Source organism: Sturnus vulgaris, chromosome 5, assembly GCF_052056855.1.
Source record: "Sturnus vulgaris isolate bStuVul1 chromosome 5, bStuVul1.hap1, whole genome shotgun sequence".
Taxonomy (NCBI): domain Eukaryota; kingdom Metazoa; phylum Chordata; class Aves; order Passeriformes; family Sturnidae; genus Sturnus; species Sturnus vulgaris.
In genome coordinates this window covers 10,367,390-10,392,648 of record NC_142247.1, presented here as the reverse complement: position 1 = coordinate 10,392,648, position 25,259 = coordinate 10,367,390, and the positions used below count along the sequence as shown (strand labels likewise).

Here is a 25,259-nt window from a genome sequence, read left to right as displayed (position 1 = left end):
TAAGGATGAGATATTTATTTTAGCACAAACGCTTTGGATTCCCCTTCTGTGACCACTGTTTGCAGTGTGCACTGGGTGAAAACATGGAATGACTAATCCAAGGAGAGTTTGTTTCCTTGATGCATTGAGAGAGATGATTCAGTTCCACTTCTCTCCTATGAATTAGACTCAAGCAAATATTCCAGTTGCCTCTTCAAATGTAATTGAAGACAAGCCTTTAGCTGATGTTGAGACAAAGAGAGCAAATGAATCCAAGAACTGCCTTCAACAAGCTGTTGCAAACCTCGAAATCAAGCTTTGCAGTGCTGAAGAAGAAAAACTAAAAATCAAAAAGGTATGAATTGTCATTTTGAAGGAAAACATTTGGCATTCATATAGGAATTAAATATAGGTGGAGCTAGCAGAGGTTTAAAATTTGTTTGAAATTCATTTTTTCCATATAAATTAGTCAAAATCCAGAGAAACTGTCCAAATTTAGAATCATGAAGGTTGGAAAAGACTTCAAAGACCATCGAGTTCAACCTGTGCCGGATCCCCCACTTGTTGCCAGCCCAGAGCACTGAGTGCCACATCCAGGCATTCCCTGGACACCTCCAGGGATGGGGACTCTGCCACCTCCCTGTGCAGCCCCTTCTGATGCCTGACCACCCTTTCAGTGAAGAAATTACTCCTGATGTCCAACCTGAACCTCCCCCAGCACAACTTGAGGCTGTTTCCTCTTGTCCTGTCCCTTGTTTCCTGGGAGCAGAGCCTGACGCCCACCTGGCTACAAGAAATAGGGTCCCCTTTGAACCTCTGTTTTTTCCAGGCTGAGCGTCCACTGCTCCCTCAGCCTCTTATCATCAGATCTGTACTCCAAACCCTTCCTTATCTCTATTGTCCTTTTCTGGATGCTCTCCAGAGACTGGCCAGAACTGGGCACACCGCACGATTTAGCTGGAATAGTTTTTTTAATGTCTAGTGTCTATTTTAGGCTGAATTTTTCTAAAGTTTCAGGAAGAACATTACTTTTTTAGCATAACTGGTAAAAAAAAAAACAAAACGAAAAGATTGCAAGCTTTCTCAGCATGAGCTTTGTTTTGGTTTTTTTTGTGGGTGGGAGCTCTAGTAGCTAAATTCTTCATATTTCTTCTGACTTGAATACAATAAGCGCACCAAGGCAGGGCTGTGCCTGTAGTTACACATCACTTAGCAAAAGGTCACTGAGGCATGGGAGAGTGAGTTTAATTTCTGTTATTCTTAATACTGTTTCTAGGGAGGGCTCAAGTCGTACTGGGGAAGGAGCAAACAGCTTGTAGGAAATGAAAATGAGGGTGAATAAATGAAGGAGCCAAGGATGAGGAGGTCTGCAATTGGCTTTGCTAAGTGTACAAAAGAAGGGTTGGAAGAGGAGACAGGTTGAGAGAGAGGCTTTAGATTGGTGTTCCACAGTCTGTTTCTATCTCACCAGGGGAATCTCTCAAACTGTTTTGACTACTTTGTCCAAAAGCAGGGTTGAACTAAGCAGACCTGCTCTTTGTGTCCTCCTCATGACCCTCTCAGTCATGCCTTTGTTTGAATAGCTGTGCAGTGACCTGGCAGGTCATTTGTTTCTATACTGGCTTCCTGCATGGCTTGGAGAAGTAGTTGCTCTTGAGAAACTGAAAAAGTGCCAGCAGCTTATGTACAATAGCAATGGCTGCATTAAGAAAAAATAAAAATCTTTAGCTCTTTGTGGAACAAATAATTTTGAAGTTTTTTGTCAGTGGTGTTATTTTCCTTCTTCTCTTTTGGCTCATGTTAGGCAGGCTTTCTGAGTGGCTCTCTGCGAGTTCTCAGAATATTTTAAGATTTTATTAATTTTGGAGATGTTGATGGAGATCACTGTATACATGCATATATGTCATTTTTCAGTGAAAACTTTTGCTGATAGTACATTTAATATGCTGCTTTTCAAGTGCAGAAAGGCAGAGCATGATATTAAAAATATTAAAATAATTGGAATAGAATAGTTCCAGTAGGAAAGGACCTGTAACAACAGGTCCAGCTGCCTGAACTCTTCAGGATTCAGAAGAAGGTAAAGGATGTTATTAAGGGCACCTTGGCCACTTTACATAGGTCACTCCTTCTACATGGGACATGCCTTGGGGTTTTAAATACCTTACACTGTCTCAATGTAACGACTGCAGTCAGATTTTTCTTGCACAGCCCTTTATCTCTGTGATAATTAAGACAGCAAATATCACAGTTATCAGAAATTAAATTAGTTTGAATGGTTGAATGAATCTGTGTTTTCACAATTCGAAAATGTTTGTAATTCCGTGTGTTTCATTTTACAAACTTTATAGGAATTGGAACATTTGCTGGAAAAACATAGTGTGCTAGAAATGGATTTCTTGAAGGAAAAAAAAGAAAAAGTGCTTCCACATCAAGATCATTACAAGACGCTCCAGGTAATTTATTTATTTATATTGTAGTATCTTTGTTTTTCAGGAGGGTTTTGTATAGAGTATATTTATGTCCAAAAATATTCTTTTAGGCGTCTGTGGGTCTGCTCCAAAGCCTTTTGAATTTAAGGAATTTCTAAGGGTTTTAGATCACAGCCTGATTTTTTATCTTAGTGGGAATGGAAGTTTAATATCCCACTTGCCTAACTACATTTTTGTAACTCAGATCACTCTTCGTTGTTCTATTTCATAAAACAGGTGAAAAGAAAACCACTCTGCTCAGTAGTTGTGTTTAACAGCATGACTTAGCATGTTCTAGAGTCCTATGGCCAATTGTTAGTGCTGTCTTACCTAACTTCAATATGGAATACTGCATAATGGAAATCTATAAAGTGTCATTAGATGATAGACAATGGAATTAGAATTGTTTCCATTGTAAAAGTTAACATCTTCCATTAAATACGTGTGTAAAGTTTCACATCCCAGATAAAATTTTCATTGAAGTTTTCAGTCATCTTCCAGTGTTAGAGCAAAGCAAACTGTGTTTAAGCATTTCAGAAGTTTGTGTCTGTAACTCAGCTTCACTTAATTTTTTTGCTGCTGTGGATGGTCTTTAATAGCTGTTGTATTGTTTCCCATTTGTATGGGTTGCTGTAATAATTTGTTTTGAATTCCTGACAGCAGTACATTCTGGAATTTACAGTAATATATTTAATACTTTTTTTTTTTTCCCTTTTTTGTGTGTAACACTTAGTGAAAGAAATGTTTGCTTAACCATGATATAAAAGGAAGTTTAACTTAAAACCCTCATGATTTATGGAGTACCATAGTGGCTAAAGTTACTGGTTATCCTGAACAATAGAATGGGTGGATTTCATGTTGTTAATAGTTACTTCTGCTTGAAGAGCACTGTGAATTTGAATAGTGGAAAGGCTACTGAGGTTTGCAACTATCCGTCTGTATCATAACTCTTTGAGGTAGGTACTGCAATTTTAAAAAATGGCAATAAAAGGGTCATAATGTTTACCTTATTTTGTAGAAATGCTCATGTGCTTCCTCTTGTTATCTTCTGGGTACAGCCAGAATCAAACCAGAGAAAGAAAGTGAGTCATGCATAAGAGCTGCCTGTTAAAGTTACTTTCATGAGACTTGAATTGTGGATGCCTTCTGTTGCTACAGCTTTTAGTTTCTTTTGTCTTTCTCCTCTGGCTCCTGCAACACCACCTGTGGCCACACACTGAGCAGAGCTGGCAGCTCCTAGGACAGATGTCTGTCCCACTGGCTTTCCCTTTTCCAGGAGAAGCAGCTGGTTATTAGTGCTGCTGACCTGAAAAGCTTTAAAGCAGACTGCAGTGGTGCCTCTGGCACAACTTTGAGAACTCTCAGGATGAGGTTTCCAACGGAACTGATGCCAGCATCGAAAGCTGTAGGTGTGCATTGACTTAGTTCCTTTTAAATGAAATTGCTATGTTAGTGTTTGAGTAAAAAGTATAAAACCTTTTAACATGCACTGTTTCATGCACCTTTAAATTTACTAACTAACTGGCTTCTGGCACTTGTGACAGGGAATTCTCAAAAGCTGCTCTAGATATACAAAGCCGGTCAGTTAAACAGTTTTTTAACAAGGTGATATTTAGATAAGACCCTTTTATTTTTCGAAGTATTTAGTGTGCTTATTTCTGAGAGATTTCATTGATCTTTGTCAACTAAGTCAGTAATCTGGTTTTGTGTCTTTTCCTGTTGGTTTCTGCCTCAGTCAAGGGTGACAGTTATCTCAGTTTTGTTCTCACAAAATTGTATCAATAAAATATGCTTTAGATTTTTTGATATAGAAAAAAGTAACTTTGAAATGCAAGGTAGGAAAATAAAAAATATTTTCTCTGAGTTGGGTTACTATTCTAATGAAGCAAGTTTAGTTCTAGACTAGTAACAAACTTTTTCTTCATAGATGTGAAAAAAGCCTTGAACTGAATTTATCAGTTCTGAAAATTGAAGAATTGAAGGGTAGTGATTATCACTGTTCCTAAGCATGGGAGGCAGAATTCCAAATCTTTGGTATAGTGTTAACATTTAACTAATGGATGACAATAGGATGTTGTCACATTTATCATTGTGTAAAACTGAAAGATAAAAAGTTCTCTGTTTCATCTAAATAAAATTAGCTTTAAAATAATCAAGATTGAACAGACCATGTCGTTTTTTCACTTTCTTAACATTATTTCCATATGTATCTGCAACAATCAGACAGTAAAGGGGCAGCAGTGGGTTCATAAACAGAATAAACAAATTGCTGTTAACTAGTATTACAGACTTGTTTGGATATTTAATGCAATGGTCTCTTTGAGATCTTGAATTCGTATAAGCTAATGAAATTAGAGTTATGATTCCCACATTCCTGCTTCAGTGTTTGTACTATTTAAGAGGCAGAATAACATAGTATATTTCTAACTTCTTTACTTGAAAATTGGAACTAAGTTAAAATTGCTGTGGGAAGTGTAATTTTAGGGGTTTTGACTTATGTGCAGTGTTGCAACCGTGAAGTTGCAATCTTGGACTTGTAATTCCTTGCTTATTTTAGATAGGATAGAAACAGGTGCAAATATATGTCTGAGTTTTATATTTTCTTGGTTGGTATGTCAGTTTTATATTTGTTCCTTTTTTCAATCAGAATATATATATTCTCAACTTTTAACACTTCAGCTTTTCCTTAGGTGTGAATTGCTACATATTTTTAAGTCATTTGGGGCTAGTAAGTCATACAAGATTTTGAAGATAATGCAGTCACTTACACCTAGAAGTTTAAAATTTTGTTTTAGCCACGTTACAATATGTTGTAGAAATAAGCAAAGGCTACATTTTAAAACTAACAAACTCCAATTTGTAATACAGTGAAAACCATCAATAGCAAAATTAACATTCAGTAGGTGATGCTCTCACGTTTGCAAATCGGTGAGGGAACACTAAATTTGAGAAGGGAAAGTAGTGCCTGGTTTCAACTGCTCTGAGCAGGAACTTAATTCTTCGGTCAGATTGTTCAGCTGATAAGGCCCTGATGTTTGGTCTATCTACAGACAACTGATGATTCACTAGGAACTGGATCATACTTTTCTCTGCTATTTGTTTGATTTACCACACAGTCACATTTGAAGGAGTGCTGCATTGCCACTGGAAAATTCTAGTTGCGGTTATACACATTTTTTCCCATCATCATCCCTTTCTGGAAGTTAAGCAGACTGTTTTTCTGAAGAACAATATAGCTGCTGTGGTGTACTCCTTCTTTTTGAAATAAACTTCTTTATCTTTTGACAATGGACTTCTGTTCTTCCAACTTAATCTGTAGTTGTTTTGAGAAGAACAGCATTTTTTTTTTCTTTTGGCAACCATTGTTTCTGTTCCACCTTTCTTTAGGGAACATCTTAAAAATTTTTATTTTAAAAGGGACTTTAATATGCTTATTTTATGTAGCAGTATTTCTGTTATTGCAATGAATCATGATTGGAAATGAATTGGTTGGTAGTGTGACTTCATTTTACATAACATTTTGGTGTGTAAGAAAGCGGGTCAGATAGGCTCCTTGTTTGAGTGATATTTCAGAAAGGCAGGAGAGGAAGATTGTCTTGAGGAAAACATTGACAGAATGATCCAAAGGAAGTTCACTAGGTCATGCAGTAACACCTAGCTGGGATAAAAGGTAACAATAACCAAAGTTCAATCATTGCTGGTGTTAGATGTTGTTTCTTTTATGGATTTCCATAACTGTTGATGTTTTGGGGAATTTTTCATTTGAGTACCTGTATGAATGTCACATTTAAATTATACGATTTCAAATTATGAGGAAAAGTCCTTAAATACAGTTATATAAAGATAGAAAATTGTAAACCTGAGATTTTGGGCCAGTTTGTTTCCTCTTAACTCTGAGGAATGACTTTTTTTTTATTTTGATTAATATTGCCCATTGTTTTGGAAGTTTTTATATATTAGACCCATATATCACATAAATTCATGTAAACCAGGATGCATACTTGGTTGTATCTGTCTCCTTGTTTTTGAAGTTTTGAAGTGTTTCCACTTCCCTTTTATGTCAGTTTAGTGATGTTCATCCATGCAGGCCTCCTGCTACCTGTGCTTGACTTCCCACTTGTCCCTGTGGACCATTCCTGGGTTTGGAGGAGATAATCCCTCAGCAGGAACCAGTTCTTTTGGAGCCTTCTCTCTAGGGTTGTGTCCCATGTCCCAGGCAGATCCCAAAGAGGCCAAAGTCTTCTTCCGTCAAGTCCAATGTTGTGACCCGTGGTTTTCCCTTCTCCTGAACTCACCATCTCACGGTCACTGCAGTCAGGGCAGATCTTCACATTCCCTCGGGTCCAGCAGAGTGCCTCGTGGATTGTTCCTCAGCTGCCTGTGTTCCAGGTGATGCAGAAACAAAGACTCTCTAACCTGTTAAAGTTAAAAAGTGGTATCTTTATTAAAACACTGGGCATACCCGGGAGAAATCTCCCATAGGGATGTGCAAAATACACAGGGCTCTTGCCTTCTTTTATCCACAGAAGTCCTACATATTTATATAATTATCCTATACACCTATATATATGCATTACCTAACCCTGCCTACCCTCTCTTCTCATTACAATTAGCTCAAAGTCCTTTTATGCTTGAGCAGTTCCTTCCTTCAGATGGGTCGGTGGGTGTTTGAAATGGGTCAGTGGTCTTCTAGTGATGAAGTCAGGGAGTCTTCTTCACCTTCAACTTTTCACCTTTGTTTTGTTGCTAGTTTCTTGGGCCCTTTGGCCATAGTTTAAGCTCCCAACCTCTTTCTGGCTGGTTTCAGGGTCCAGGTGCAGTTACAATTTTTTTACTTTGACAATATCCCAACCACCTGTCTTGATGCAGCAAAGCCAAGCAAGTGATTTATTGTCTTAGCTCAGCCACTTTCTACATTGCTTCTACTGTGATCATTCTATGTATAGCTTCTATCCCTCAGCTAAGCTCTTAACCCTTTGATTTTTACTTCGTGGGGGCTGTTTTCCCGTGTTTTCCCATGCGTGCCCCAGCAATCTCCTGGATTGCTGCATTGTCCCACCAGCAGCTTCTGGGCTTGGGAACGTTCCTGGTGAGGAATTACATGCGGGTCCCTCCTGTTGTCTGGAGAAGGTCTCACCTGCCTCATCCCTCTGGAGACTGTTGCAGCAATTCCCACTTTGCTGTCCTGCCTGCTAATCCTGACCCCCAAATCCTTCACCAATCCCCCACCCCAAAACAGAGCTCCACACATTCTCCCTGTCATCACCTCCCTGGTCTTTCCTTCCAGGAGAGTGCATTTATGATCCTGGAAAAGGTGTTCTGCAGGAGGTTGGAAACAGGTCTTGGAGGTAGGTGGTTTTTATGGCTGGAGTACTAGAAAATGTATGTTTTCTTACAAAACTAATATATGACTTACATCCTGTTAAACACCATCTTCTAAGAAAATATTTAGGTTGGTTTTAGGTGCAGACATAGAGGAGACAGAATGTTAATAACAAAAAAAAAATAGGTGTGAAAAAAAAGTTTATGTACTGTACCTGCAAACAAATTTATAAATGAGATTCCAGGAAATTTCACGGGTCACAGCAGGGTTTAAAATTATGGAATATGGAAAAAGAGGGAATTTCAGAAAAGACACTTTAACAGATAGCAGTGCATCTTTTTGCTGAACTGCTAAAGGTATTTATGGATATGGCAACAATCCCTTGCCCACCTCTTTTTCAAGTGAGTGCCAGATACCTCACATTTATTTATTCACCTTTAATTTTTTTTTAATGTTACTCTCTGTACTCTTCTTTCAGACACTCATTTTTATTCAAGTCTTTATTTATTAATAATTTTAGAGCTGTTTACATTTTGGCCTGTTTCCCCCCTGCCCTCGCCCCCCTTCCCCCCCCAGTTTTGATGTCTTCTTTTCTCTGAATTATTTTTCCATCCGTGAGGAAAAATAACTTTTTATTTCTATTACAGAAAGATTCTGATCTTTTGCTTATGTTTTCATTTTAAACTTCAATTCTTTTATTAATTGTTTTGTTGTCTTGTTTCAGAATTATTAATTAGAAGAGTGGATGAAAGACTAAGCATTCTAATTTTGTTTTAAAAAATATACCTCTCATGCTGTTGTGCTGTTATTTAACAGCTTTGAGATGCCTGACTTCCCTTATAATCTGATATTCAGTTACAGTCATAGGACATGCCAAACATTTATTTTTTTATACTTATGTGCCTCCTTCTCCTCCCTGATTTTAAAAGTATTCAAAAAAATCGTGCTTAAATAACTTTCATTTTCTTAGTGTGCAAGTAGGTACGAGCAAAACAGTTTTGTTTAAACCAAGTTTTGTGTCCTGACTGCTTTTTATATGTCCTAATGTGTTTTATGCCAATGCATCCTGGATTTATTTGAGTGCTTTTACTGATTGATGTTCAGTCTGTGACAGCTACTGCACATCTTCATTTGCACATTCACAGCGAGTGCATTCAGAGGGATTAATCTTTTTCTTCTACTTAATATGGAAATTCTACTTAAGAAGGTCGTGAAATGCCCAGATATATTTAGCACTTATTGGTTAAAGTTCTTTACCACCAGTCTTGTCTCATCAAGATTTTTACACCAAGGTTTTTCTAGCTTTTGTAGGAGTAGTATCTTGTTGGAGTTTTGAGGGGATAATGAAAATATGCAAAATCTGCCTGATAAGAAACCTGTGTAGAAAGAACTTGGGTAACTGTATTGCTAGGACAATAATTAAGAGCAGTTTTCTGTTACATAAATAAAATTTAATAGAGATTGAAAAAGTAAGTTTAAAGGTACAGCAGGTTAATGAGCAAAAAAATTTCCACAATCTGCAGCCATTCATAGTTTATTAATGAACTGTGGACAGATGATTTAAGAGTTAAAGGGAAATGTTGCAATGCTTGCAGGACAGTTATCTGTTACTTGGCATGCACCTCCTTAAAAGATGTGGGGAATGGTGCCAGAGCATCTCCATGTCCTGTTTGTATTCACTATAAGGCATCTGAGACAGGGCAATTATTGTGAGTACCTGAGCATTACTCACCACCAAAACAGTAAATCTTAGCCAATATTAGCCAGTACTTTTAAAAAATCAGTCAATACTTTAAAAAGAATTTGTACTTCCTGTTTATACACGTGTAGGCATAAGATGAACAGCAAATATGAGAGTGATGTTTTGGGGAGAAGTTTGAAGGATTGTCCCTTCATTGCCCTTTACCTTTTAAATTGTCTTATTTGGTTTATAATTCATTAATAAACTATGAATGAATGCAGAATGAAGCTTAATACATTACTGAAACTTTTATGGCTTAATTAATCTGCTACACCTTCACATTTGCTTTTTCAATCTGTATTAAATTTTATTTATATATAGTATACACTTGGTGTTGAAACACAGTTTACTTGTATTTCTAAACCCAGCTGAAATGTACAATTTGCCAAGTATTAAGCAAATTTATTTGTATAAATGTACTCTAATCTAATTCACACACTGGAAGTTATTACATAGCCAAGAAACTCTTGTGATTTTCATATCAAAGTTGAGTTTATTCATCCCTTCTCAGTTACCTTGGAAACTTCCTCATTAATTATACCTTTACTATTTCTATTTAAGTGAACTGCCAAAATGTTAATGTGTAGGCAAAGTGTCAACAAATGACTAATACTTTAAACTTCTGCAAGGTGTGTAACAGGTCTCTTCTGTATAACTCCTGATACTGAGGAAGCAGTTCCAGAGATAAATTATTGGCTACTTTATTGTTGCTGCTCTTTAATAAATAAATAACGCTTTGCTGCTGAGACTTGTATAAGGTTTTTTCCTCATTAAAGGCTTAAAAGGTCCAAAAGAGCATGTGGAATTTAAAATAATCATGTACTTAAACTACTGAGAACTATTTTACTATTCTTGGCAAAAGTTTTATCACTGAAAGAAAGCTGATACTAATGAAAACTAGAACATCTGTTCTTAAACCTGGAGGATATTGAGATAAAACAGATTTTCCCAGTTCTATGTAATTCCTTAAAAATAAACCTATTACTTGAATGTATTGATAAACACATGCAGTGTTTTGGTTTTGGATATGCATTACAAATTAAAGCATTCTCAGGGAAATAATTGGCTAGGATGATCAACATTAATTTCCAGAAGTGAGTGCCATAATGACAAAATCAAATTATGAAAATGAAGGTCTGAGTAGTGCTTAAAAAATAATATAAGGCATTGCAATAAAGGACTGAGAGAAATTCTGAATTTCTTAAGTTATTACAATATTTTTTATATCTTAAGAATAATTTCAGCCAGTAAGTCTGTGCTTAATGTACTTCTTATTTATGTAGGGAGAACATAAAGTTTCTGTGCTAGGTTTTCAAAGAGCTGAGTTTGTGTGACTTTTGAGATAAGTAAGAAATGAGTATGTCATTGAAAAGCAAATTTCCATTGACCTGAGAGGCAGAGAATTTGCAATAAGTCTTGATAACTCCAGGGAAACTCAGAAGGAAAACACAGTTTTGAGCTCATAAGCAACAAAGAATGGAAAATGTTCTGAAGCTCCCTTATATTCAAACTTTATAACTGGAAAGGTACTTTTTATTCTTGAAGGGCCTTCTTGTTAGTGATAAGCAGAAAAGGAGATCCATTTCCATCTTTTTGAGCTAAAACCTCATTCCAGACAGTGTCTGATGCCCGCTTTTGTGAAAATATTTTGTGAAATACTTTTGTGAAATACTTTGTTTAAAAGAATAAATTAAGAAAAGAAAATAAAACCTGAGAAAGGTCAGTAGAGGGAACAATTCTGGGGTTTCATATGGAGTGTGATTATATCTCTGCCCCTTGGGAGTTCCATTACCTGCACAGAATCCCCAGTGGGAAAACAGCTGCGTTCAGCTGGGCTGGTGAGGGGTTCCCCTGGGACTTGGACTCACTGCTTATAAAGACACATTTCAACTCTGTGCCACTTTAGCACATTCAGTAGTGTTGTTTTAAGATAGATTAGTCTTAGGTATCCTCTGCTCCTATTTTTTATAAATGTGGTGACAGTTGTCAACCAAGGAAAATTATTCAGGGTTGTATGGAATTCAGCCAGAAATGCAGTGGACATCTCCCATGCAGGAAGAAAGGGGATATTGTAGCTGACAAAGACTACAGGAATAGTCTAAAGATATCTCATATTTCACATAATATTTTCATTAGAGTTCTCTCATGAATGGGGGTCTAGTGGCAGTTCTCCTCCTCCTTACATCAAATTTGTCTGTCTTTACTTTCACCTTTTTTGGAGAAATGATTGTTAAACAAAAATAGCAGGTCTTAGAGTTGTGTTGCAACTCCTGTGACAATATTTTATCAACTTTCAACACAGTCCCATTCTGTGACCACCAATTAAATTATTTTATGACAATCACTGACATAGCTGATGAATCTTCCATTACACTACAGAAATACAGTAGTATTTTTTAAGGAAGAATAAAATTTTTATTTATTTTTATGATATTTTGTATTTTTAACTGGTGCTGCACTGCTTTACATTTTAAAACGTGGTCTCCAGTCCTTTAAATACCTTCACATATGCTTAATAAATCTGCATACATCCAGTTGAGAAGGCTATATTCCAGCAGGATTTGCTTTCCCTTTTTGCAAACACTTCTAGCCAAGAGCCTTACTGTAAGCAATGTTTGTGCCCCTCTGAAGAGGGGAACTGCTCAGAACAAGAACGTGTCTTAATCATGATTTTTCTCATCTGGGTAAGCCAATTTGTGGGAGGTCTGATGTAGTGTAAAATACCAAGAAGTTTCAAACCAAGCTGAAACACAGCTCAAGCTTTCTGTCAAATTCAGTCCTAATGCTACAGCCTTTTAAAAATGTATTTACATTTTAATTTCTCACATACAACAAAGGAAGAGTGAGCTTGTTTTTGCCTCCTTGCCAGCTGGCTTGGAGAAAGGAACCGAGGGACTTCGAAAGGGGTGGCGTTTGTATGGTCTGGGTTTGTAGAGTTAGAGGAAACAATATCTGTGTCCAAATTAGAATTCCTCTACTTCTCCCTCTCACTCTTTCAGCAACAACAGGGTTCTTGCTGGGATATTTTGTGGGTTTTTTTGGTTTTGGGGTTTTTTTAGAAGGGAAAGGGGGAGATAACCTTTTTGTTTTTGACTGCAGCATATTGAATGGATTAAAGAGGGAGCTGTGGAATTACTGTTGTTCAAAATAAAAAATTAAAATATGAGAATCGTGGTTTTAACATCGTTGGAGGGAAAGACAGAGTGAGGGGTGGAAGAAAGTGAGGAGTGTTCTGGAAACAATGAAAAGGCAACAGGGAAAAGATCTGGAGAGTGAATGAGTGTCAGATACAGTTATGGGAAAGTCAGTCCCTGCCTCTTATTTATGCATTTATCAAAGATTTCTTTCAATTTTGTTTAATTTTTAATATCATCAAGATGAATAAGTAAATGGAGTGTACAAAAGTGTCAGGAATCTTGAGTTGTATAACTCCTAGACTATATTTTGAAGAGCACAGGTATATGTCTATTTTTATTTTCACTGTAACTCTAGAATTCCGCATATTTATCTGTATGAATCCATTTGCTTTTTGTGGTCAATAGTAGTAGTATATTTTAAAAATAGATTAGTTGACATAGCTTAAGGATCTATAGTTTTAAAAATTTAATAGGTCTGTGTTTTTCAAATCACAGTTTAATTTTAAAAAAACCCCAAAGCACCAAAAACCAATTAAAACCCAACATAGTTTTAGTTACCTCTAAGTGACTTAAGGTGGCATCAATCCTTGCTTGACTCTTTCCGAATGTTACATCTGATGTTTTCTGGCTTAAGTTAAAAAAAAAAAAAATTTACTTTGGTTTAGTGATTTTAGTGACATTGCTTTGCTTTGAGGAAGAGATTAGGTTAATTTTTTTTTTTAAGAGATTATTTAGATCTTCCACCTGCCCCACATCCTCTAACATAACTTTTCTCCTCTGGAGTAACTAGTTTTGCTGTTAGTTTGGTACCATCAGTGTTTCACAGTAATTAAAATAGAGAAATTAATAAATGTATGTTATGGTTTTCACTTGGGATTACTCTTTAGATATCCAGGTTTATATCTAGGCTCCAAAGTATAAGGGGGTTTTGTGGGGGAGGTCAGGGTGTTGTTTGTTTGTTTGTTTGGTACAAATACTGTAGAATTGGAACTTCATTGATGTCAGGCAATTTGATGATGTCAGGATGTTGTCATCATCTTTGCTAATCAAGCCCAGGTTCTTTAACACATTCTTGAGAATTAGTTACTGTTATCTTGTTTGTCCATCTTTTGTGTGTTGGTAGTAAAAGAGCAAAGCAAGGCTTTATTTCTCCTCCCACCTGTGAGTTTGACATCTGTTTGTAAGAAGTGGGGGTTTAGTCACCTCAGAGGTGGGAGGTGGTGAAAGAAATAACCCAAAGCGGGCTCTCATGCATCAACCAGCACAATTGACTGCATTCTGGGGACCCCTGCCAAATGTGCACATAGAAATGCACGGTGACAAGCAAGCAGAGCCAGAGCTTCACCAGCTCAGCAAAAAGGAATGGGAGAGAAGAGGGGTCGTGTGTGAAAACGAGCAGCTTCAGACCACAGAGCTCAGGAGTGATGAGAGAGTTGGCTGTCACTATGAGAGAGTTCTGCATCAACTCAGGGACTGGGGGAAGCTGTTGATTATTGGGAAGAGACAAGAAGGATGATGGATGGACAGATCCAGGCACACCAGCCTCTTGGTCTTTGTGAATGTCATGGTGTGGGTGCTCTTGGCAGCCTTGTCTGGGCACGTGAACAAGGTGATTGGAAAGAGCCAACGTGGATTTAGCAAAAGACAAATTATGCCTGACCAATCTGATTGCCTTCTGTGTTTAAACTCAGATTTTGGATGAGAGGATTGTGGTGTACACTGACTCAGTCTGGAGAAGGCTTAGAGGAAACCTAATAGCACATGGTCAGTACTTACAAAGTTGTCAGAAAAATGGAGTCAGGCAGGTTCTGCAGAGGTGTGTAGCAGGAAATGGTGATAGATTGAAACATGGGAAGTTGCAACTTGTTATAAGGAAAAAAGTATTTTATGATGAAGATAAACGTTGGGATGTCTTAGCCAGCAAGGTTGTGAAATCCCCATCTTCAGAGTTTTTCAAGATCTCACTGGACAAGGATCTGAACAATCTGGTTTGAATTCAGTGTTGATCTTGCTTTCAGCAGGAGGTTAAGCTAGATGACCTCCAGAGGTTCCTTCCAACCTGAATGATTGTGTGATTTTGTGATTTAGTACTTTGGTCATAGACTGAGAAAAATAAATAGCCTACTCCCAGTCACTAAAGTTATAACTCCAGTCCAGGGGATATTCCCCAGGCTGAATTATTTGGAATATTTTACTCCAATCTGGCCTACCTCATTGCCAATTAAGGGCAGGGTCAGGAATGCCTAAACCAAAAATCTGATTAATGCAGTATTTGAAATGGTAAACTAGTCGAAATATCAGTTACTGTAAACTTAAATAATTGTTGTATGGAATATAACATTTTTGGTGGTTTTCAGTATATCTGCCATATTAGAATAGGAGCTTGTACTATGAAACCTATCCGTGTTCAGTGTGAGATTTTACAGGAAGCAAAGTAGAGTTGTTCAGAATGTGAAGCTGCCTTACTAGTTCCCTAAGATACATTGGAAGTGAGAAGGATTTTTTATAAAATCTGTGTATCTGTGATTAGGATACCTTTTTCTGGTCTGTGGGAGATGCTTCCTTCCAGCTGGAATTTTTCTGAGGTTAGACAAAAATCCCTTTCCTGCAGAATCTCTAGCAGTGTTTTAAAATAAGCAAGCAGTAGTTAGTTCTCCTGTTTTCTTTATATACTTTGTTTTCTCTGGCAAAAGTGTAACTCCTATCTCTTTGGATGTTTTTTCCCCTTCATGTTTAGACTATTTATGATATTTTCAGGAAGTAAAACAAATAACCAACAAGTTAATCTTGTGGTTTACAGCTTGATAACCGTTCCCTGATGGAGGAAAATTTTGGGAGTTCAGTTGCAGATGATGTGTGTGTTCTGGTTTAGACAATATGGTTGAACTGATGAGCATTTGATTTTATTTCATATCCCTCTTTTCTCTGAAACAACAAGGTCAAGAGAAGCTTTTCATGCAGATCTTCAGCTAAGAAAGAATTTAAAAGGCTGCATCTTCTTCAGTGCATGTTTTACTTGGTATTTACTTTATCCCAAACTCTTTGATTTGATGCTCAGTTTCCCAAGCTGATGGTTATTTTATTTTCTGATCTCAAATCTTGTCAATTTTCTTATCAAACAAATACAGCAATTTGATGCAAAGATGGATACTGGTTGTCCAGTGAATTCTCTGAGTTTTGTTCAACTTGCACATCATCACTTGTCTTCAGGAAACCAACAAACAAAAATGCATTTGTAGCCCAGATGAGCATGGCAGCAATTTGTGTTGAAGATGCTTTGCTTGTACTTTGATGGGAAAATAGCTGTTGATTAGCTGGTTTTCATATAGTATGTATGCTTTTGAATGTTTTTAGTGTTCCAAAATAGATTTAAAAATCAGAAAACGAATTAAGATAGAAAGAAGAGATAAGTACATCACCATTGTTTGCTCCTGGAGTTTTAATTAAAGAGACAGCCAAAGAAAATAGTTCAGATACTGAAAATGAAAAGGAGATTCAAATGTAAAGATGTAACTTTCCTTTCTGTTGATTTTGTGTTAAGCATGATAGTTTATGTTATAATGAAACTTATTTTCTGTACTTCAAAAACAAGGAAGAAAACAATTAGGTTTTTTATTACACTGGAAAAATTTCAAAGATATGTTAATCCTACAGCTCGACATAAAATTATTAGAGTATTTGCATGTAATGATTCTATGAGTTCTTTTTTTATATCTTCTAGAAGTAAATCTTGGAAAGTTTTTATTTATGGTTAAGTGAAATTTATTCCTGCATGCTTTTGAAGCTACTTGACTGAGTGTCAAGTTTCTTTGTAGTCATCTTGAGTTTTTAAACATCCATGAAAAGACTGAAGTTATCCTCTAGGAATGTGCTATGAACATCATCATGTGTTACGAATAGTACAACTCTATGAAAATTCAATATACATTCTTTCAATCAGTTGTATTTCTAAAGCATATGTTGATTACTTCTCAAAGGTTAACAGAGCTGCAGATGGAAATGTTACCAAATTTTGGTGCATAAGGTATCTCTAGTTAAAGTTTCATTGATATAAATTGAGGGTTTGGTTACTGTTAGTTTTGACATTTGACATTTCATATGTTTGAAACTGGTAATAAAAGATTGTATCCAGAGTAAATACATGTGTACTGTAGTGAACTGTATGTAGTGGGTCCTTTGGAAGGGCTCACCTGTGATAAATATCCAGCACTCCACGTTGTTTGCTTTGTAAGATCTTTTTTTGTAGTTTCTGTGGAAAAGTTTTGAGAAAAACCAAGTAGTCTCAGGATTAATACCTAGTATATTGGGATTTGGTAAATACAATTACAGAATAATCTAGGTTGGCAAAGATCTTGGAGATCATCAAGCCCAGCCTATGACCTAACACCACCTTATCAATTAAACTGAGTGCCAAATCCAGTCTTCAAATACCTCCAGGGACAGCGACTCCACCTGGGCAGCCCATTGCAGAACCTGACTGTGTTCTTTTTGTATCATCCCTTCAGGTATTTATATACATTGATAAGATCCCCCTGAGCCTTCTCTTCTCCAGACTTTACAGTCCCAGCTCTCTCAGTCTCTCTTTATGTGAAGGATGATGCAGACCCATCATCATCTTTGTGTCCCTTGGTTGGTTTCTCTCCAGTATGTCCATGTGGTTTTTCATACTGGGGAGCCCAAAATTGGGCACAGTACTCCAGGAATGGCCCTAACAATGCTGAGTGGAGGGGTAAGATCCCCTCATGTGATCTGGGGGCATTTTTTAGCCTAATGCAGTCCAGGATTGTTGGCCTCATGATCAGCTTCTTGTCCACTGAGACACACTGCTACCTTTTGGGTGTGGCAGTTCAGCCAATTTTCGGTCCACATCACTTTCAGCTTCTCCTGACCACACTTAGGCAGCTTCTCCATTAGGATTTTAGAGGAGTGCCAACCAGCAGTAACTAAAATACCCATGAGTTACCAATACCTTTTCTAGCACAAATCCAAATTATGGGCCCCTACTGTGAAAAACTTCACTCTGTCCCAAGAAAAACCAGCACAATTACCTTCCCAGGTACTGAGTTGGGACTGCCTAGCCTGTAGCTCCTTGTGGTTTCTTGTCATTTCTTGAAGACAGGGATGACATTTACGACCTCCAGTTCTCAGACACTTCTCCAGGTCACTGTGATCAGCCCACAGGTATTGAGCTGTCACAATTACATCTGCCAGCTCCCTCAGCACTTGTGGGCTCATCCTGTCAGGCATCATAGACTTAATTAGGCCCAGCTTGCTTAAGCATTTCCTGACACGATCCTCTTTCCCTAAGCTGTCCTTTTTCCAGACCCTTGCAATGTGCAGGTCAGTCTCCTACCTACAGGAAGAAGGAAAACTCTCCTAGTGTAGTTTTTTCATACATATCTATATGTAACATGAAATGTACTACAATAAAGAACTACATAAATACTGATTTATTTTTAAATGCATGAGCTATATAAAGTTGTGTTGAGTGTTATAGCTGGCTTCAGTATCAGTAGCCATTGATGACGGCTGGCAACCCTTTCCAAATTAATATTTTATTCTTTATGGACAATGGTGGAATATGATTTGATCTAAGACTGATGCTTTGGGATAAGAGACGTGAAAATATCCTAATGAAGCTCAGAATATCTTTCATGCTTTCTGTGTTGCTTAATGGAAATGTTCTCTTGTCAGCTTCCCTGGCATTGTTCTGTTCACTCCTTCTTCCTTGCTTTCTCTTGCTATCCTGTCTCACCATTTAGATTATGTGGGGAAGTAGCAAAGTATGCAGGACATAAGTTGCCCTGGCACATTTGTAGCTTCATGGCAGAGAAGTAACTATCTGTGTAATATTTTAAAAACCTCGAGGCAGCCAGAGAAGGCTTTAGCTTCAGCCTTCTTTTTATTGTGTAATGCCCTCTTCAGTGGAGGGTCTCTATGCACATCCTGTAAGGGGAAAGAAAAGAGCAGATACAAACTAAAATTGTTCTTCATGAAATATGAACATCTTAAATGTGACAGGGTAGAGATCCTTCTTATACACTGTGAATACTCAGAGAGTAGTGTGGGAACTGTAATTATGTTTCAGTTTGGGGCATGTACAGGCTCTTCCATACTATTTCCATTGCATAGTTTTTCACATTTAATCAGTCATAATATTCCCAGCAGGCTGCTCTGTTCACACTCACTCAGCTCTGGCTCAACTCATTTCTAACTCAGCAGGAAATGTCCTCACCACCACGATGTTAGGCAGTTGCTTGTGAAAGTTTGTTTGCTACCTCACTTCATTATTCACCTCAAAGTCTTCCATTGTTATGCTCTAGGTACAAATGATATTTACTTGTATGAAATAAATCATAGTGTCTCCTTGCTTCCTGTGGTGAGCTTAAGGTTGTGCATAATTTTAGTTTTGCTTATCTTGGTATATCTGAAATCTTTCTGTCCTCCCTGTATTTTTCCGTATTTTTTAGGTTCCTAGCTGTATCTTTCACCAGGATGTTGATGATCGGGCCAAAGTGAAAATACTTGCTTTGCTAGAGACCTGGAGATGCTCCCGTGTCTTAGTTCTGTAGAGTTCACATTCTTATTTCACATGAACAAAAATAGTGATCAATCTCTATTTTGTACACAATAGCACACTCTAGTGTGTATATTAATTAGCCATTATGGACTGATTCTCATACTGTTTACCTCAATTTCTCATTGATTTCATTTTGTTGCATTCAGTTGTACTATTTTTTCTCTGTACTTGGGTGAATTGAAGAGAATATTTCTATCTTCAAATAATAAATTTATATCTTCAGTTTCTTAACAGAATCATTATGATGCTAAATGTTATTTGTAATTTTTTTTAATGATGCTCTTTAAGAAGGGTTGATTTTATGGAGACAAAAATCTCAATGCAATGGAGTTCACTATGAAGAGCGTTAATGATGTTATTGTGTAAAACAAAGCTGTGTAAGATCGATTTGAAATTTGTCTTCTACTTCAGTTAACTGCAGGGAGCTATAGTTGTTGCATGAATACAGAAATGAAGAGGGAAGAGAGTGCATTACTTCTGAGATCCTGGCTCAGAGTGGCAGCTACCTCTGAAGGTGCCACAGCCTTACAGAAGACAGGCAGTCAGCAGAAACTCAGATAACTGCCTCAAACACTTCCTGCAGGAACAGAATTCTTTACAGGTGTTACAGGAATGCCTTGGTGTCAATCTTCAACTTGTGTTACCAGTTCACATTGAGGACAATGCCCTGAACAAGTCACTGGTTCCGAAAAACTTGAGGAATTATAAGAGGGCAAATGACACTTTTTTTCTGTGTTTTGCTTTCCTAGTAATGTGAATGAGAGGCACTGTGCTTTCTACCAGAATGACGTCTTGCTTCCTCAGTCAAAACAATTGGATTTTTTCAACCTGTATTATATCAGAGTTTGAATGATTTGTTTTGTCAATGATACATGATTGCATTACAATGAGATTAAAATTACGTACCCACATGTTGTGTGTTGTTGTCTGATGTAGTACTTAATGTACACAGCAAAATATTTCCATCTTCAATTACTCTTCTACTTAGCAGTTGTTCTTGCTGGGCTTCACAAAAGCCCACAGTTTCATTGAAGAAAATCCAAATGTCTCCTTATATTTGGGCCAGAGGTAGGAAGATTGTGTAGCTGGAGTTTCCTACTTTTTGCTAAGATGACTCTTTCAGGAGAAAGGAATTGAGTGGCAGAGCAGAAGTCTCTAGTTAAATACAGTTACAGACTGATTAATCAATTTTTAATGATATTACATGCTTTGTTAGACACTAGGTTTTGCTTATTCCAAACACACAGGTCTTACGAAGCAGAGAATTGTGTTAATTAATTTCAACTTTATTATGGCCCAAAAAGCAAAAAAATTATATAGTGTAAGTTGTGTATGGTTTTGTCCTATGATCACTGCAAAGGAACATTTATGATTAATGTGTTTCTGCTTTCTGCATGAAGAAAATCCAATAATTTAAATCCAAGATGATTTAAAGCAACTTCATCCTGCCGTATGAGCTGATAAAAGAAAAGACCCTGAAGCAAAGAACAAGGAGGGAGGGAATGTTTTTCATCCTCTTGCTAATTGGTGATTGGAAAAATTGGTGCTTCTCACTGATAAGTAGGAAATGCTGGTGAGAATCCAATGAGGTGTTCACATTGCAGACTTAGCAATCTATTAGGTAAAGGAAAAAATGCTACAATGTTTCTATCCAGGTTCCTTTTACATAACTGTGCAGAAAATAAAAAGTGAACGATGCAGCTTTGTTTGAAAAATCTATTTAGGATTTCTTTTGCAAGAAGTCTTTCCCAGGAATCTTAAGAATAAAACAAAATATTAAAGAAGAGCCACATAATGAGTAGGAGAAAGGTGTGCATTTCTGAAGAAACTCAATCTGATTCTACTTCATCTCAACATTTTAATTGGTAGAGGCAGTAAGTAACATTTCCTAAGAAGGTGATTTGGAAGTCCTGCCATCCACAGGTATACCAAGAAACAAAGAGACTTCTAAAAAAAAAAAAAAAATTGGAGATCCATTTAGAATCATCTGGGATCTATCAAGAAACAAAACAAGTTTAATACTGAGACCTAGTTAAATTTAGCACATATATATATTCATATACATTGTATACAATATCTAAAGGATCAAGCTGTGTGCATTTCTTCATCAAAGATACCAAAACTGAGGAAAATTGTTATGTCAGGTGCCTATGTTGTATATAACGTTTTCTGTATTTTTGTACAGGAAAAGCATAAGCGGGAGTTAGAAGACATGAGAAAAGCTGGACACGAAGCCTTAACTATTATTGTTGAAGAATTCAAGGTAAATGAATTGCCAAGCTAACAATTTCCAAATGATGTTATTATAATAGTGAATAGGATGGTTGCCTGCAGTGCACAATTATTAGTACTGCTTGTGCTGATTGCTCGACCTCTCTCACTGCCTTTTCTGTTGCTTTCAATTTAGTTTGTTTGGTCTGAAATTTTGCATGACATGTTTTCCCAGTCTGCACTTTGGAAAACTTCAGATAAAGTTGGTTAGCCATTTTCAGTAAGGAAACTTAAAACCCAAAGTTCTCAGTCAGTTGTGGTAAACTTTGGGTTGGATTGTTTATCACAAATCCACATTTTGGACTTCTTCAGTCTCCAGAGCTGCACTTGCAAGAAAGCAGCATCACAGAGCAGTTCAGCAGGTTTTTATCTACACAGCACTAAGGAAGGAGTTATGGGTGAAATAAAGCTGAATCCGTAGCTTTTCTTTCATGCTGTTTTAGTTCCTGTCAGCTTGTAAGTTGAAAGAACTGGATGTTACAATGGAGCATAAATCTGTGTCTTTTGTTCTGTTATGGAAACTATTAAAAAATGCACAAAGGACAAAACTGAATCAAGTTAGGAGGAGAAGGTAAAGTGAAGAATTAAAATTAGACTTAAAATGGATCTGGCAGGAGGAAAACTGATAATGGGAAATTGAAATGAAGGCTAAGTTTTGAAAATAAAAAGGGAAATTTAAGATCTGATAGGCAACTGTGAGATGAGGACACAAATCTGAAAATGTAGTTAGTGAAGGGGAACTTCAGATTTTAACTGCTTGGTAGCAGTAATTTGTAACCAAAGAATGATCTCGCATGGAGGGCAGGGAGATTTAGTGGTGGGCTTGGCAGTGCTGGGTTAGGGGTTGGACTCAATGATTTTAGAGATCATTTCCAATATTAATGATTTTATGATAATAAGAAAGTCTTTTAATAATTTTGCTTGTAAGTAGTGTTCTAGCTAATATTGAAATTGGCTCTCTGTAGAAATGTGTTTGTCTCCTTCAATATAACTTATACTAATTTCATTCCGAATCTATCCAGAAAAAAGTTTCTAAAGTTTCAATTCCTGAGAAAACTTAAACATGGCCACTGGTGGTGTCCCACTTCTCCTTGCCTTGCTCGTTTCACTTCTAGGGGAGAATTATCTTGCTTCTCTTCCCTTAATTCTTTGAGGACCCCTTTGCCTTGGAAGTTCTCAAAAGGGAATCCTATGTGGAGTGTGCACCTTTGCATGTACCACTGAACATCTTCAGTGGCAAGAAGATATTTTTGGTTTTTTCTAGATGCATGTAGAATATCTTTTCCTACGTGAATTACATTTTGAAAAAGCTTGTGGGCTTTTGGTAATTGCTGCCAAATGTTTCCTTCTTTTTAGTTCTGAAAATATAAGCAAATTGTGAAATCCAACAATTTTATAGTGTTGAATGAAAGTTTTGAATGTATTCAAGATGTAATTTTTCACCATTTTAATTGATTTGTGTGAAGTAAAGGGGAACTCTGCATGGGTTATATTGACTCTTTAAAGGAATAATTTCTTCCTGTGTAGTTTGGTAGAGAGATACATTTATGTGCCATAATAATTTCAGAAAGCTGTTTTGCCAGTCAGCAGCAGCTGGGTAGATCTGGTATGCCTTCTGGAAAATAAGATTTATGTTTATCAGTTTCAGTGATTTGCACAGAAGATTAGGGAGTTAATTGAACCCTGTGTTTCATTGTTTATATTTAGTGTATTATTTCTCATAGAATGTTTATATCCAAATTACATAAAGTCACTCTTTAATACCAGGGAGCCATGACATGAAGATACCTCATACAAGTCTTCCTGTTGCCTCGTGTGGTTAGTTGACGACTCTGATGAGAAATAATATCAGATATGCCGAGCTCTGAGTAAATAGCTGCAATCAACCCTGTCTGCAAACATGAGGTGACTTATTCATCAGGGTAGCAAAAACATTCAAAAAAGATTGCTAGGTTTAAAAAACCCAAGCATTTTTTGGCTGGTTGTTTACACTTTAATACCTTTTCTATAACTCTTCGCCATGTACTTAAAATAAAAAAGTAACACTGAATCATCAGGGAATTCAGTGGAGGCAAAAACTGTTCTGCAGCTTTGTTTGAGAAAATTATCTCATATATTCTTTTAAAATGTTAATTCATTGTTAATATTTCAATATGGAACACGGCTAAGATTGGGTTTTTTCCTTAAGTAAATTAGTCAAATGTGGTTTTGTAATTATAGAAGTAGTGTCTTACGTTCTTGGGGCTTTTTAACTCAGATCCTTAGGAATTTATTCTATTTTTCAGATATGGTGGCAATTAGTTAGATAACCAAATAAGGGTTCCTACACATAGCATTTGTTTAGGAATGTAAAGTAAATCTGATTAGTCCTTTTAGTGAAAGACAGAATCTTGAGATTCATTAACTCTTTTAATTTACTTTTTATTAGCCAGACTTAATTTTGTGCTGAAATATGTCTTCTTTAAGATTTAGACTGTGTTACTCTAGTACATATCATTTATATGCAGAAGTAATTTCCATTCTCAGTAGGTTTTTTTGTAAGTACTATCTAATTAATCCCCAAATCACCTTGAGTGCAGAAATTCACCTAAACAAGTCTATGAGTTGTTTAAAAGGCATGGGAAGGAAAATCTTGTTTGCGATAAGAACAGGCTTATTTTGCATTCCTGGGGGTTTGATAAAGTGAATTGATGCAGGTTATTCCAATCAGGGGATTGCTCAGGCCCTAAATTAGGTTGTGTGGCAGTCAGGAGTGTTGGAATTCTGACTAAGCCTCTCTGAAACCAGTCAATTATAATTTTGTGGCTCTGCTTCAAGCAGAGCCATAGCACAACTTATAATGCCCAACATTGCTTGTTTAAGGATAGCTTGTAAAAATAGGAGCAATTCATCCTGAGCCCCAGCAAATAATCCCCAGAATGCTTCAAAACCCAAATCCTGTAACTTAGGTATTGAAACCTTGAGTGGAATAACAGTGGAAGACAGTTGAATGACTTGTCTTTTCTGTATTCCTGGCTTAGGCAGGTGTTATTGTTGGTGGATTTGTGAACATGCCTTCCTTCTGGTTTACAGAGGAAAAGAGAGTTGCCATTTTGTGGCTTATGTGTACAAGGCTGCCAAGTTGGTAACCAGAAAATCACAGTTTTCTTCCATTCAGAATTAATTCCACTCCTTGCAGATGTACTGCAGCAGACCTCTATTGTTGATGTATCTTCTATACCTCCAAATGGCTTACACTTCCTTCTTGTCCCTTTCCTGTACTTTGGGGACTTATTTGTTGTTAATGGGACAGTATTTCTCCACATGGATCTTTCACTAGTGTGGTATCCCTGGGCAGACAGGTACTCAAGTTTGAGGACAAACCCTCTTAATTCCTACTCCTGACTGGTCCTTCTTAATATGGCAGCAGCACTGAAAGTGCAGCTTACACGAGAAGACAAATACTGAACGACCTATTTTCAAGGACCTGCATATAACAAAGCCCTTGAAATTAAATTCAGTTGACTTTGGAATGTTCGTTGTTGAATATGTTGGGAACTCCATTAATAGAGACCATTAGATGCTTTGTAGCACAAACCCTCAAAAATCTTGGCCATTGTTAAGCATCTCACATTCTAATCTTCCTTGCAACAAATAAACCATCCACAACACAGTCATAAAATTTGTATTAAAAACCACAGGAAAGCAAATTAAAAATTAACTCAGTGTTCTGTGTAGGCCAAGTTTCCTCTTCTCATGTTTACCTAATTTTGTTTAATTT

General features: G+C 36.9%; 1 protein-coding gene across 6 annotated transcripts in view; it reads left to right on the top strand.

Annotated features, from left to right (window-relative positions):
- The window catches only part of CCDC91 (coiled-coil domain containing 91), a 113,611-nt gene that overhangs the window by 31,016 nt on the left and 57,336 nt on the right, over positions 1–25,259 (top strand). For 5 of the 6 annotated variants that reach the window (XM_088164831.1, XM_014880775.2, XM_088164829.1 and 2 more), the window contains 3 exons: positions 167–334; positions 2,328–2,432; positions 21,414–21,491. In XM_088164831.1, the coding sequence (XP_088020957.1) occupies positions 167–334; positions 2,328–2,432; positions 21,414–21,491 (351 nt within the window). The remainder of the gene's footprint in view (positions 1–166; positions 335–2,327; positions 2,433–21,413; positions 21,492–25,259) is intronic. The other variant, XM_014880801.2, reaches the window with a different exon arrangement.